This window comes from Microcaecilia unicolor, chromosome 2 (genome assembly GCF_901765095.1).
Source record: "Microcaecilia unicolor chromosome 2, aMicUni1.1, whole genome shotgun sequence".
Lineage (NCBI taxonomy): Eukaryota > Metazoa > Chordata > Amphibia > Gymnophiona > Siphonopidae > Microcaecilia > Microcaecilia unicolor.
Window position 1 is genome coordinate 136041809 of NC_044032.1, and position 16421 is coordinate 136058229.

General features: G+C 43.6%; 1 protein-coding gene across 1 annotated transcript in view; it reads left to right on the forward strand.

Moving 5' to 3' along the window:
• VCAN (versican) overlaps positions 1-16421 on the forward strand; it is a 245943-nt gene that overhangs the window by 67473 nt on the left and 162049 nt on the right. Inside the window, exon 7 of the mRNA XM_030193355.1 lies at positions 2734-4893. Coding sequence (XP_030049215.1) covers positions 2734-4893 — 2160 coding nt within the window. The remainder of the gene's footprint in view (positions 1-2733; positions 4894-16421) is intronic.

The window sequence follows — 16421 nt, forward strand, 5'->3', positions numbered from 1 at the left end:
GTAGAGAGGTAAGGAAGGGCTGCACAGCCAGCCACACCTCCATTACCCATGCTATGCTCAGATCCTCCTGTCACAAAACACCTAGCCACCCACCTGGGGTTACCCCATGGCCACTTAGAGGGTGTATCCCCAGCATAGCTCAGGTCCACTTGCACCTGCTGCTTGTGTTCTACACTTGCACCCTCTTCCCACTGACTGGGTCACAACTGCCTCTGGGCGAGTCTCCCACTCTCAAATTATCCCCAATGATTTCTGGGTTACTGGGGGCCACACTCGCAGTTGTCCCACAGTCCCAGAAAGCACTCACAGACCTAACACAAATCACCAGGGTTCTTTATCAGTCCAGACAGGCAGAGTCGACAATCTAAACAGGTTTATTGTCACACTGGAACAATGAACAAAAAAAAATGTGCAATCAGCAATTAATAGCAGATAACCAAATAATGGATCAACTGTAACATTAACTAGACATTTGCATACTGTCTAAACAGTAGCTGGGAAGATCAGGACTCATAATTTACCGAGTCTCAGCAAAAAGATCTGTCTCTCTTTTCTCCCAGGTTAAGACTAAAGCAACAGACAGCAACTACTGGGTAACTTCAAACTCCAGGCCAATCAGAGCCTAGTCAACAAGTTTTAAAAGTATACTTCTCACAGTACTGTAGATTCACTTCTTCACTGAGTGAAACTAAAAGAGGGCATTCACTTTTCTATAACAGCTTTAACATAAAACATGCACCACCTACTGGCCAAACTAGAGAAATGCACTTTAGAATTAATTTAGGGGCCCTTTTACTAAGCCGCATAGCCGTCTGTGTGCGCCCAACGCATGCCAAAATGGAGTCACCACACAGCTAACGCATGGCTCTTGCAGTAATTTCATTTTTGACACGCGTCTGAAAAATAATTTCGGATGTGCGCCAAATGGCATTTGACGTGCGTAGGTCATTACTGCCTGGTTACCGCATGAGTCTTTACCACTAGGTTAATGGCTGGCGGTAAGGTCTCAGACCCAAAAAGGATATGCGGCAATTTTGATTTTGCTGCACGTCCATTTTCGGCAAAAATTTTAAAAAAGGCCTTTTGTACAGGCACGTTGAAAAATGGATCGGCGTGCACCCATAACCTGCGCCTACACTACCGCAAGCCAAGTGCACCTTAGGAAAAGGACCCCTTAGGCAGGAAAATAAATTTTACAGGTTTAAAGCACACTGTTTCTTCACACCCACCCACTCCCATGTTAAGCAGCTAACACAGTAAACCTTGCACTAGGTGCTTAACACAGCTGAGTAAAAGAATCCCTAAGTTAGGAGCTTAAGGGCATCTTTTACAAAGCCATGCTAGAAATTCTTGCAAGGTAAATGAGAAGAAGCCCATTCAGTTCCTATGGGCTTCCTCTCGTTTACCGCTGTGGAATCACTATCATGGCTTTGTTAAAGAGGCCCTAAGTTAGGCATCTATTTTGAGCTGAATTTAGGAGCCAGTATTTAGCTGAAAATTCACTTGTTTGAATACTGGTCTGTATGGGTAGCACTAAGTTAAAATATACAAACTGTCACCCCCATGAGCTTCTTTTTCTATTTGAATCCTGAATTACATTGATTTTCAGTGCAGCTAAAGTAAGGCTGGTTTTGTGACACTGCGTTGCAGTTTTCTACATGGGCTGCTCTTGCTGTTCCTGCTGCCTAAGCAAAGTTCTGCTACAGGAAAGTTTCTTTTTTTGTTGATTTATAATTATGCACTGAAAATATACCATGTTGGTATTTCATTTCCCTTTCTAAAAGCGGTTGAATTGTATGTTAAAGTAAGCCTTGAAATAAATCCATAATATTTATGGTAAAGCTATTTCTAAGTGCTCAAAAAAAGAAAGGCACAGTGGGAAAAATACAATTATGCTGAATCTGATGTAGGTTCTAGAATAGTTTCTACATGGCTTTGAAATAGTTTTTAACAATAGGAAATCAGTGTTTAAAAGTAAAATGAAATAGGGTGTAAATTAGACTGATTTTTGAAAACATTTTGCCAAAATTACCTATTTGTGTTATCAGGCAACACTGAAAATTTGATTTAAGCAATCCACCCTTTTCTACTGGAAATCTGAACAAAATGTTAAACATAGTTACATTATTGGACCAGTAGTAATACAGATGGGCTAGGTTTTCTCAATTTTGATTAATGTGGGTGGGGATAGTTGTTCAGAACTTGGAATGGGGCTGTTTGAAGATTCAGTTATATCATTGTGTTTAATTTTTTTTTGGCTATTATTAGTATGAATGTGTTTACTGATGTGATTGATTTAATTTACAATATTATCTGTTTTTATTTTGGGTCAGTCTCTATTGGGAATTATTCATTGTTTTGCAATTATATTTTATGTTATAAAGTATTTTTAATTGATGTCAAACGCCACAAATGTCTAATTTTTAGGAAACACATGGTAAAGGAATATGTTAGGTATCAGGGTTATATTTAGCATGCATACTTTGGGATCCTTTTACTAAGGTGCGCTAATGGATTTAGTGCACACTAACGATTAGCATATGTTAAATGCCATGCAGCCCATTGAATACCTATGGGATACATAGCACTTAATGCACACTAATTCAGTTAGCGCACCTTAGTACTAGGTCACCAAAGTGTTGACAGCTTTTAGTGATTTGTCCCCAAAATATGTACCTCTGCTGTTGGACTGGAGATATATTTTTCTAATGCAGTGTTTCATTTCTTTTTAAGGCAAAGAGACCAGACCAGATGCTGCACTTATCAGTTTGGTGTTTCCTGTGGAAACTGGATCACCTGGTCAGGAAAAGAAGCTTGACATCACATCCACAAAAGCAACATCAATATCCCTATTACCCGCTGCTATGGAAAATGAACAGGAGGTGAAAGCTACAGCTCAGCCTGTTGAATTGGCTGTGAAGAAAGCCAGTGTAACTACCCTTCTACCTCAAACTGTAACCGATAAAGCAACATCACTGTTTCTGTTAGAAGGCAGTACCTCAGACTTATCAAAGACTGACAAATATGAGCATAAGTCAGGAACTACAGATATGCCAACAGTTGGTACAGCTAAACTTGAGCTTCCAGATCATACACGCCCTGCAGCAAAGTCTTCAGAGCAGCCAGCAGTAGCTAAGATCCTAGTAACTGATTCCACTAAAGAATCTCCTTTGACTTCAGTAGTGTCAAAGCACGGGGCAGATATAAGCATCACTGCAACAGCTGTGCCTCAAAGAAGCGATACAGAACAAATGAGTAGTCTGTGGGAAACTACTGAAACCAAAGACACACACACAGAACTTGTTGGAAGTATGGTAGAAAGCTTGCCACCTTCTGCTCATCAGACTGAGCCAACAGCAAGAGTGTCTGATTCCCCACTGCAGACATTAGTGACAGATCATGTCTCTGAAGAGTCTGTGGAAAGGGAAACTTTAGCTACCCTAACACGTTTAAGTGCTGTGCCCACCCTTTCTTCAAAGGGATTTGCACCGGAAGTCACGCTTTCACCTACTACTACGATAAGTGACATACGAGAACAAGCAGAAGTTTCTATGGCATCAGAAGTAGTCAAATCACATATTACTGAGGAATCAACTGCTGAACCCACTGACAAATTTGCACGTAGGGCTGAAGTTACTCCCAGTAGTTGGCATACAACCTCGATTATTACTAAAGATAAAGAATCTTCAAAAACTGAAGAAAATATCGTATTTGCTGCAATAACACTGGAAGGGAGTGCCATGGGACAAGAACCAATTACTAAAGGAGTCACCCTTCCTTCAGTTTTACAAACACGAGATACCATTGAAGGATTCACAACTTTTGATGGGGAAATCAAGAAACCTATTGTGCATCCTAACATAACAAAACCTTCTATTTCTACAATTTTAGACACTGAAACATCAAGGGAAACTATTACAGGTGGGAAAGTTAGTAGCCCAGCTCCTTTTCATGAGTCTACTGTTGAACATCTGACTACCAGGTCAGATTCAAAAGAGATGATTTCCAAGGTAGTTGTGGCAGATAAGACAACTGTAAGTCAGGAAGTTGTACCCACTGTGTCCAAAAAGGAAGAATCAGGACTCCAAGATGTCACAGAAGGGTCAATAGATTTAGGAATTGTTTCAGCTAGTATCGTACCTTATGTCCACCATGAAAGCAGTTCTGAGGAGCAAACAATAGAAATTGGAAAAGTGACATCTATGGACTTAGAGCCTGAGCTGTCCACTAAAGCTGACATTGTTACTGAAGTTAGCAAAAAAACACCTAGTACTGAAAGCGGGTTAACCTACACCCAAGATGTGACTAAAACAGATATTAAATGGGATGAAACAGAGTCTGAAGTACCTTCACATTTACCTGAGAAGAGTGTTCCTGTTGATAAAAAAGAAACATTCACAAAATATAGTCCTGAAGTTCCAGGTACAACGAAGGAACCCAGAGAAAAAAAGCTAGAGGTTCTTCCAGGATTTGTGACAGATAAAGCTGATTTGGAGAGTACTATAGCTATGTCTTCCTCTGAAACTCTGTCTACTTTAACATCCAAATATTTGGTTACAACACAGAGGCCACTCATAATTGACAATGAACCTGGTGAAGAAACTAGCAAAGATATGATGATAATTGATGAATCAGTTTCTCCCATTAAAACCAGTACAGATGTTGACATAACAGGCAAACTAGTAGCGACTGAAATTGAGTCAGAATATTTCACAACTACAAGTTCAACATCAGTTGCACGACCAACGAGACCCTCCGAACCAGAAGAAACTACCGAGGCCTTGGATACCTCAAAAGAATTTCCTGTCATAGAAATTGGATCTGGATTGCAAATTCCTTCCATCATTGGATCAATAAATGTGATTGTTGTTACCCTTACAGAGAATGGAACTGGTAAGTCTGGAGTTTTGGCCTCAGCTTATTTTGGCATCTATTAAATAATAAAATATAACCTTTACAATGGTAATTTTATAAACCTTCTTTACACATAAATGGGCTCTTATAATTTGTTCATGCTTAAATGTATGCATGGTGCAAGGTGGTTTATACTTGTATAGTACTGTAGATCTGCTCAGGACTGGAGTCTGGGTGATGCATTGAAGGTGGTGCGATTTATGTGCATATATTGTACATGTTCTGTCCGTCCAGCAGGTGTAATGTCCATGCCTGCAATCTAGGTGTGATTTCTACAAGATGTGTGCTAGCATTTTATAAATGCTCACAAATGCCTATGTATCTTTATCAAAATGGGTCAAATGGTAAATAAATATTAAACTGGTTTTCTATCCCGCTATTACCTTGCAGTTCTAAGCGGGTTACAACTTTTTAAGAAGCCAGTTTTATTTAACTGGGAAGAAGGGGCATAATAATAAAGGTAGTAATTAGGAGAAAAAAATAGTAAGATCAGTAATTAGCGTGGGATAGATATTTCTGAAACAAGAGGGTTTTCACATTTTTCCTAAGAAGAAAATAAGACTGAGAAGATTTAAATATAGGTGAAATCAGAGTTCATAATCTTGCTGCTTGAAATGCCTACCCTAATTCAAACTTTGATTCCCTGTTATAAAATACCCCCGTAAGGGTAATACCATGAAAATTGTGTTTACTATTGTATAGTATCTAATTAATTAGTACTTTGATTCTTTAAACTTTCCTTTCACTGATTTGTTTTGTTGTTTCCAACCAGCCTTTTTCTGCTTAGGAAGAATACTTGCTGTATTCCTGGCTATCGCTGATAACATGGTTAGGACACAGTCACTGAAAAAAAATCTGCAGTATTACTGCTTTGTGATTATATGGACTTAGCAGTATTTCTGAGCTTTGTAGGATATTTCATTTCTCAGCAGGTGGCTTCTGCTTTCAGGGCTGGCCAAGGCTATCTGATGCCCTTGGTGTACCTTCAGCCATGTGTCCTCCTCCCCCCCTCCTCAGGATGGCTCAAAGCTGTACCCCTCCCCCATAGTTCAGTATCTCCCTGTCCCCTCGCTCCTGGCTTCCAGGGCTCTGCTGATGCTTCTCTACCTCCTCCCAGTCCATCCTGAAATGTAAAAAAAAGTTGAGTTCTGTGAGGACCCTGCAAACAAAGGTCTGCACTCAAACACTGCCATGTCCCATCCCCCTCCAACAGAAAGTTTGCTGTGAAGGGGGGCAGAACATGGCAGTGCTTTGTGCAGGATTCTTGTTCTAAGCATGAGGGTAGCCCAAGAGGAGGTAGAGGGCAGGGGAAAAGCTCTTGTGTGTGCTGGAGCCATGCTGCCACCTCTGAAATTCTGCTGCTCTGGCAGGGATGGCTATGCATAATATCCATTTCAAGGGTTACCATTTTGTGTCCTCTGAAAAAGAGGATACGTGTCACGCCCCCGCCCACCCCGCTGCACCCCGCCCCACCACACCCACTGCCACGCCCCTTTCGGTGTCACATCCGTCGCTCCCTCCGGCTGCTCCTCTGTGGAAAGCAGGAACCGGTGTCCATCGCGGCGAGGGCCGGCCTTCTCGAGGCTGCGGCGGAGAGCCGGGGCTCACCGCGGCGATAGCCGCCCAGTCCAGGACCGGGGGCCGGTGATCGCGGCTGCCGGGCTCTCGATTGCCGGCTATGGGGTCTGTGCTTGCGCCAGTAGGGAGAATGGTGCCGAGATGCGATGGCCGGCGTCTCCTACACTTTCAGGCACGGGAACCCAAAGCTCCGCCTCGGAGGAGTTAGATTGGGAGGCCGGTGCTGTAGTCCCGCCTGGGAGGTCGGACGGAACCAATCAGAAGGAGTTTGTCAGTAACCAGGTTCTGATTGGCCGGCCATGTCGGCTGGGGCTGGGTGGTTGAATGCTGATGGTATATAAGGAACGGGCCTGAGTTAAGACTTTGCTTCAGGTTCTGTTGCCCGAGGCCAGTCTTCGTGTGTTCCAGTTCTCAGTTGGTTTCCTAGCTTTCCTGGTTTTGACCTTTGGACTGTTTCTGGATTTCTCTGCTAGCCGCCTGCCTTGACCTTTTGCCTGTTTCAGACTACGCTGCGAGTTGCCTGCCCTGACCTGTTGCCGGTGTCGGACTCCTCTGTTTTCCACCTGCCCTCTTCTCTCCTGGTTCCAGTTCTGGGTCAGTTCATCAGCCCCGTGGTTCCGGAAGTCCCGTTGACCGCCTGCAGCTGAGGGCTCAACCCTTGGTGAACGGCGGTCGCCGCGGGTGAAGACTTGGGGTTGCACGGCTGTCTTCTGAGGTCCTTCAGGGCCTTGCGGGACCTAAGGGCTCACCTTCTCTTCAGACAAGACATTCGGATCCTCATTCTGCCCCTTTCCCCTCCCCCGTCACATAGTCCCCTCCCCCGCGCCCCCCATCACATGCTCCCCTCCCCTTCCTTACCATCTTCCCTGGTGGTCTAGTGACGTCTTCGGGGCAGGAAAGAGCCCCCTCTTTCCTGCCCGGAGCGCTGCCTGCCCTTGCCTACATCCTTCTCGGTCTCGGCTGGAGATTAAAAATGGTCGCCGAGAGTTGAAGCAGCCTCGCGAGACTTCAACTCTCGGTGGCCATTTTGAATCCCCAGCCGAGACCGAGAAGGAGGATGGGCAAGGCAGCGCTCCGGGCAGGAAAGAGGGGGCTCTTTCCTGCCCCAAAGACGTCACTAGACCACTAGGGAAGATGGTAAGGAAGGGGAGGAGAGAGCCATGGCGCCAATGGATCACGCAACCGCACGCACGCCCTCCCGCATGCACATTTGTCCAGAAATCCGGACAAACGTGCATGCGGGCAAAACCCGCCGGATGCCCCGGACATGCCCTCAAAAAGAGGACACGTCCGGGGAAATCCGGACGAATGGTAACCCTATCCATTTCTGTGATTTCCTTTTTTTGGGATCAATGTATCAAATGATGTACCAAACAATCAGGATTATAAGGACCTTTTATCTCCCTGCTTTCCATTTACGTATGACTCCTTCAAATCTAAGCTCTGTGATGTTTTCATTTGCAGTGCAGTATGGGAGCTCAAGATTCTGGGAAACTAAGAAGGTTTCCTTCCTACCGCCTCTAGCGGGTTATTTACTAGTAGTCACAATGCCCTAACACCATCAAAGTGTTAGGGCTCATTTGTATCTAATAAACCCTGATTGAATGACTTCCTTATTGTTAAATTTTGTTAAATCAATCATTAGAAAATCATCAAAACATCTGGATAAAGGCGAGCCGGTTGATATTGTGTATCTGGATTTTCAAAAGGCGTTTCACAAAGTACCTCATGAAAGACTCTAGAAGAAAATGGAGGGTCATGGGATAGGAGATAATGATCTATTGTGGATTAAGAACTGGTTAAAGGACAGAGTAGGGTTAAATGGTCAGTATTCTCAATGGAGAAGGGTAGATAGTGGGGTTCCCCAGGGGTCTGTGCTGGGTCTGGTGCTTTTTAACAAATATTATAAATGATCTAGAGATGGGAGTAACTAGTGAGGTAATTAAATTTGCTGATGACACAAAGTTATTCAAAGTCGTTAAATTGCTGGAGGATTGTGAAAAATTACAAGAGGACCTTATGAGACTGGGAGACTGGGCATCTAAATGGCAGATGACGTTTAATGTGAGCAAGTGCAAAGTGATGCATGTGGGAAAGAGGAACCAAATTATAGCTACGTCATGCAAGGTTCCACATTAGGAGTCACAGACCAAGAAAGGGATCTAGGTGTTGTCGTTGATGATACGTTGAAACCTTCTGCTCAGTGTGCTGCTGCAGCAGCTAAGAAAGCAAATAGAATGTTAGGTATTATTAGGAAAGGAATGGAAAACAAAAATGAGGATGTTATAATGCCTTTGTATTGGTCCATGTTATGACCGCATCTCGAATATTGTGTTCAATTCTGATCACCGCATCTCAAAAAAATATATAGTGGAATTAGAAAAGGTACAGAGAAGGGTGACAAAAATGATAAATGGAATGGGACGACTTCCCTATGAGGAAAGGCTGAAGCGGCTAGTGCTCTTCAGCTTGGAGAAAAGACGGCTGAGGAAAGAAACGATTGAGGTCTATAAAATAATGAGTGGAGTGGAACGGGTAGACGTAAATCGTTTGTTTAATCTTTCCAAAAATACTAGGACTAGGGGGCATGCGATGAAGGTACAAAGTAGTAAATTTAATATGAATCAGAAAAACTTTTCTTCACTCAACGTGTAATTAAAATCTGGAATTAATGTGGTAAAGGTGGTTAGCTTTACAGGGTTTTAAAATGGTCTGGATGGCTTCCTAAAGGAAAAGTTCATAGACCATTATTAAATTGACTTGGGGAAAATCTACTGCTTATTTCTGGGATATAAATGATGAAAAATAGACAATACTAGTCCACATATGTCTCAAATTGGGTTTGATAAGAGGGGGAGAAAAAGCCTCATAGTTTCACAAAAGGAAGTGTGTGACAATTGCAGTCAATAGTCAATGGCTAGTCAATGGCTGGGTAACTGCCCTTTTGTGATTGTTGTAATCATAGGCAAAACCCCCTCCTCCAAATACAATGATATTTTTAGGGTTTTTTTTGTTATTATTCTCAACGTTTTTAAATCTCTCAATATGTTCTATCCAAATTTCAAGGTGGTAAATGAACAGTAAAATATAATCACTTAGCTTTTACATTCTAATGGCACCTCAGACCATTAGAAAGTAAAAGCTTAGTGATTATATTTTACTGTTCATTTACCGCCTTCAAATTTGGACCTACTAGAGATCATGCCAGAAGATATAAACTTCCTGCTTACATTACCTATTTAAATCTGTGCAATATCATATGCACTTTACTGCTTGTCAGTGACGATCCTAGGATGGCTGCCACTCGGGGCGGATCGCCGCTGCACACGCCGCTGCACCGGCCGCTGAGCACCCCCCCCCCCCGTGTTCAGCGGCGTCCGTCCTCCCAGGATGCAGCATGACACCCCCCCTGGTGCAATGACACCTCCCCGGGGCATCAAACCCCCCCACCCCTGTGCATTCTTAGCTGCTGGGAGCAGCAGCGCGGCTGTTGGCTCTGCTGGCTTCCTGCTCCCTCTGCCCCGGAACAGGAAGTAACCTGTTCTGGGGCAGAGGGAGCAGGGAACCAGCGGAGCTGACAGGTGCGCGGCCGCTCTCTGCACCCCTCCAGCAGCGTGCACCCGGGGCGGACTGCCCCCACCGCGTACGCCACTGCTGCTTATTGACATAATCTTTCCATCTCCTGCCTATTCCTGGCTCCTCTTTCCCCTGTGTCAATTCTCTCTCTGCCTTCTCACATTCCCCAGCAGGTTCCCACAATCTCATCCAGTCTATCTCCCAACCCCATTTAGATCCACTTCCACTAATTCATTTCTCTCACCTTCCCCTGCCAGTTCATCCCTTCTCAATCTCTTTCCACCTGCTAGTTCACCTCCTCTCATCCTGCCAAACGGTTCACACATTTTTCCGAAGTCTACTGAATCAAATATTCTCATTTCTTAACAGCTCTCTATATATGAAAATCCATGGAAGGCAACCCCTTCACCCCAACTCCACTCTACAGCCATACCAGTTTTGCAATGGTGAAAAAAAAAATTACTCCAGCTGCAAGTATACCAATCAGCTTATGATTTGGGTTTGTTCTTTACAGCTTTATCATCATACTACGGGTGTCTTTTACGTAGGCATGCTGGAGTTTTTAGCGTGCGTTAAAAATAGGCACACGCTAAAGACGCCCATAGGAATACATTGGCATCTTTAGCGTTTAGCACGCAGCTATTTTTAACACGCACTAAAAACGCCAGCGTGCCAACGTAAAAGACCCCCTAAGGTTGCCAATTACATCCAGATTAACCTGACTGGGTTGATCCAGTCCTGGGTTTATTCCATGGCATAAGGGACTTGTAGCCTTGCTTTGCCTAGGAAATATAATGGGGTAATCAGAATTACATGTGAGTTATTCATTCGCTGCCTGAGATTGATAAATTGGGTGAAAGAAAATGAGGACCTGGGTATTAGTTTATGGATGAATCTTGTGTGTTCATCCAATCAGAATTGTAGAGAATCAAGAAGGGAATACAACAAAACTGACTTGGATAAGAAATAATATCTTGCATGTGATTTAGCTCATTTATCTGACCTCTGGGTTGTAGTGTTAGATAGAGCAGCATAGGCAGGGATAATAATGCAGACTGGCTGGGCTGTTTGTCTATTATGTTACTGCACAGCAGTGAGGTGAAACATTTCCAGGTATGCTACAAGGAAATGCTTATGATTGATCCTCATTCGTTTGACAGCCTTGAGTACAAAGCACATTTCTATTAAGGCAAAAAGAGCTCATGGAGTACTCCAGCAAGCTACTAAGCAAAAAATATTTTCTATGAGATAAAATATTTAAGCTAGGTTGACAAGAACTTTATAAGTTAGATCATGTAATCTTGGGTCATTGAATCTTTTCACTTTGGTTTTTTAATCATCCTTATATGAGTGGAGTGGAGGAGTAGCCTAATGGTTAGTGCAGTGGGCTTTGATCCTGGCAATCTGGGCTTAATTCCCAATGGCATCTCCTTATGACCTTGGGCAAGTCACCTAACCCTCCATTGCCCCAGGTAGAAAGAACTTAGAGTGTGAACCCCCTAGGGACAGAGAAAGTACCTGTAAATAATGTGTACAGCACTGCATATATCTAGAAGCACTATAGAAATGATTATTAGTAGTAGTTGCCATTTCTCATATATCTTTCATGCTGATTTGACAGGGTGTAACTCAATGATTCCCAAATCTGTGTTGAGGGACCCTCAGCTAGTTGGGTTTTCAGGATATCCTCCATGTATATGCATGAGATAGCTTTGCATTACATTCACTTGCTCTGCCTTAATCTATCTCATGTATATTCATTTCCTAGACAGATTTAGAAACCGTTGGTCTAGTTTATGTGCACAATTCATTTTTGTAGGTAACAGATCCAGAGGGACAAATTTTCACTTTATCTCTTTTCATCCTGTTGCATCTATGGGTATATTGTTTTTTTCCGCAGGGTGCTTGGGCAATTCTGCTCATACAGTCTGAATGATGGATCCCTGATCCAAGCCGTACAGAATCAGAAGTCATGGAATTTTAACTCTGAACACTGTGCTGTAGCAATGAAATCATTCTGTTTCCAAAGATAAGAACACTGAAAACTGTCTTTGTTTAGGAAACAGTATGCTGAAAGTCCATAGCATGCTTTTGAAATCACCACTGTTACATATTAAGAGCTTATTGTAGGTTTGATGGATGTTGCTACATTCTTTCTCAGATTTCCCAGGATACCAAGTAACTGCCCTCATAGTATGTATTTCCCATCAGATGCACACATGTTTCTTGCTGTCTGTATTGTAACCAAGGAAACTCCGCAATTGTGTTTGTGCTGAGATTGCAAAGTTAATTTCTTCTTATAGTTCTTTGCATATGCATGGCATGAACGAATGAATGGTCATTTATTGATAGGAGCAGTAGATTTTGTTTGTCCATTGTGGGGAATATTAACCTGCTCACAGTTTTATTTACTTGGAATAGTTGCACTATGTTTGGTGAATGTAAATGTAAAATGAGTTTTCTTGCTGTAAAAGTAACCCGTTTTCCCACTGTATGTTGATGAAATTGGCTTTATGTAGGGTGGAATAGAAAAAACTGTGAGGTTCTCCCATATGATCTAGCAGTTAGGATTCCTGCTTTTCATCCAGCTGGCCTAGGTTCAACTCCCGGTATGGGAAAGATTTACTTTTTTAAGCTGTTATTAAGATGGACTTGGGGAAAGATTCACTGCTTAATTCTAGGATAAGCAGCATAAAATCTATTTTTACTATTTTGGGATCTTGCCAGGTACACGTAACTTAGATTGGTCACTGTTGGAAACAGGATGCTGGGCTTGATGAACCTTCAGTCTGTCCCAGTATGGCAACACTTATGTACATATGTGCTTTCAAATGTCACCTGCAGAGTGAAAAGGTACCAAAGGTGATGTTAGAGATAACAGATAAGTGCTATACAGGTTTGGAGGGGTAAATCTGGGCAACTTTCATGTTTGAAATTTGATCACAGTCTATACAACACATGGACAAAGTTTTATCCTTAACTTCCTAATTACAGAAAAATAGATGTTTTAGGGCCCCTTTTACTAAACTGTGCTAGTGATTTCCGGCACATCAATGCCGACAAAGCCCATTCACTTTGAATGGGCTTTGTCGGCATTGCCGCATGGGAATCCCCAGGGTAATTTGGAGGCATATTTTCAAAGCACTTAGCCTTCCAAAGTTCCATAGAAACATATGGAACTTTGGAAGGCTAAATGAAGAGGCCCTTAGTTTGCTATTTTTCAAATACCTATTTTTTATATTGATAAATGTTTCTCATTTTTTAAAGTGTAATTAGCCCATACCTGGGCTGAAATTTTGCAGGATTATGCAATTTATATCCCTTTAACTTGTGCTATAAATCAGTCACATACTCCACTTTTGATACCTTTTCACTCAGTGAGTCAAATTTATATAGAGAGTATAAGGGAGGGGCATGGTATATAGCTATCAGATGTTTTCCACATCAACTAATTAAAAGAAATGACAAAAACTAATATATTTAAATTACTACAAGAAATAATGAAGCATTAGAAGATATTGCATTGGAGGAAGGAGAGGTTTTGAAGTCCAATTTAGATAAAACATGTATGTGGGGTGATGTGGGCACAGAGAATTCTGTTTTGAAAAAGGGGGTGACTAGATGACCTCTTGAAGACCAAGTGTATATGTTATTCTTCGAGGACAAACAGGCAGTATTCTCACATGTGGGTGAGATCATACATGTCACCCGGTGCAGAGCTTAAACAAGGTGCATGGGTGAGTCACTTCCCACTTGCTGAGAGAGTATGGGACCATCAGTCTCTTTCAACCGCAATGAGAGAAATCGATTCTCCTGTCCTCCTCATAGCATCTGGTGCGTGAGCATATTTTTCAATTTTTGTGTCTTCCCTTCGGGGTTTTTTTGCCCTGATTTTTTTTCTCTTCTGAAAAGTTTGTCTCCTCCTTTCCTGTAGAGTTTTAGTTTGATTTTCTCCACTTTTACATTTCCTTTATTTTTGGCACGCTGAGTAGGCCCTCTTAGGCCTGAGCTCCAGTCGGGCATTTGTCCCTTGATTTTTGTGGTGCTTGCCCCTTTTTCAGTCACCATCAAGCCATTTGATTTGGCTATGGCTGTTTTCCTTTCCATGTCATTGAAGGTTCTCAGTGGCTTTGAGCGCTGTAACCAGTGCAATAGGACCATCCCTGAAAAAGACACTCATTCTTGGTGTCTTCAATGTTTGGGGCCTGAACATACCCCTTTGAACAGTGTTCTTTGCCTTCATATAATGAAAGGAACCCAGCTGGCCAGAGATGGTCAAAGGGAAAAGATTTTTAGAGCCCAGTCTGAAACCTCAGTGTCGGTATAGGCATCGACGTCAGAAGTTAAATCAGCATCGGGTGCATCGGTTCGTATAGCTGAGAGGCCTGACAGACACTGAGAGTGGATGTGCATCAAGTAGGTCTGCACCTAACTCGATACCAGCCACTGTGCAGGCCCCCGGGACCAGTCAGCATTGGACTGAACCCGGAGGTGACATGGGGATTAATTGTCATCCTGGTCGGCACTGAGGAGCATCGATGACCGGCATCGGGAGAAGGCCAAGAACCATTGGCATCAATCTCCCTCAAAGCATAGTGCCAGGAGCTCTAGGGCACCAAGGGATTGTGTTCCCAAGAAGCATTGGTGCTGGGAGAACCGCTCCCCCTCCATATAGGAGGTGCCGATGTGTGAGTTTCCACACAGCCAAGGCGAGGCACCCATCTCAACCCCTGCAGTTCAGCAGTCTGTCTCTGAACAGGCACCCCAGCCTTTCTCAATGGTTTCTCTCAATGAGCGCATCCGGTCCATGCTCCCTGAGCTCTTGATGAGGTTTTTACAACAGTGTGCATTGGCACCTGGGGTGGGTGCACTAGCCGTGTCTCTTGCTGCTGCTCCACAAGGCGGCTGGTGGTGAGGTCTCTGACACTGGTGTCACATGTTGCACTGGTGCAGACAGCTATCCATGTGGGCACCCCCTTGACATTGGTGGAGGAAGCTTTGCCGGAGTCGAGGATGGAACCGACACCTCAATGCCCTTCTCAAGAAAAAGGGTCCTCTGTTTCAATGCAGGCTCGGTCTAGGCCCTCCAAGGAAGAGTTTTTTTGTTGATACTGATGAGGAGCGCTCATGGGAGTCTCATGGATCCATGGTACTTCTCGGAGGAGGAGTCCTATGCATAGGTGCCCCGTATAAGAGGCTTGGGGAGGCTAAGCCTCCCCAGCCCAATGGTCGACTTCCGGGTGTTGCGCCCGCCCTACCCGCTCCCCTCGCGCGTGCGGTTTAATTGTTTTAGTTCTGTGGCAGCAACGTCATTGACGTCGCTTCCATGGAGAATACGGAGGTCAGCTCCGCCCTCTCGGCAGCAACGTGACGTCATTGACGTCGCTACAGAGGTAAGCTCCACCCCTCCACCCCCTTGGCAGCGACGCGACGTCATTGACGTCGCCACAGAGGCAAGCTCCGCCCCCTTTAGCCTCCCCAAAACAGTTGGCTACCGACCGTCTATGGTCCTATGGTAACCCATCTGATCCCTTCCCTCCAGAGGGAAGGAGGAAGTCTCCACCTGAGTGTCTTTCCTTCCCAGGTTTTGTCAGGAAAATGGCAGCTGCTATTCCCATTTGTTTGGAGATGGAGGATGAGCCCATAGGAATAATCGTTAGCATGTGTTAAATCTGTTATGGGGTCCATAGTAAAAGGACCCCATAGTGCGTATTTGACATGGGAGGGGTTTGGGTGAAAATCACACTTACATATGTAATTTATAGAATTCTATAAGCTATGCATGCATCTGTGGCAGGTAGACTCAAGCACATGTCAGCTCTAAGGCTAGTGTAAGCGTTCATGCCCAAATAATGGCACATTTTAAAACTGTTACACTGTATTATATAAAGGAAAGGTGGGTTCTGTTTTCCTTTATAGAATAGATACCACATAGGTGCACTCTAGCCCCCACATTATGGTGCTGAGATTTTGGTGCCAAACTTTGTAGCTTATGAGCCAATTAATTGCAATTAACTAATGTCAACAATCAATTATTGTAGTTAATTGACAATAATTAAAATCTGCGTGTGCACCTTCCCACGCCTTATTCTATAAATCCACACATCTAAATCCCCTAGCATCAACTCAAAAGGGGGCATGGCCAGGGGAATGGCAGGGGAATTCCTAAAAGTTGCCCGTGGGGTTATAGAATAGCTCTATTTCCACGTCAGAATGCCTAGAGTTGGGCGCCAGCATTTATACCAGGTATCAGCTGGCATAAATACTGGTGCCCTACTTTTGACGTGGAAATGGGCTGTAAGCTATAAACAGTGCTCAACCCAGAGGACCGTTTATAGAATAGCACTTTGTGC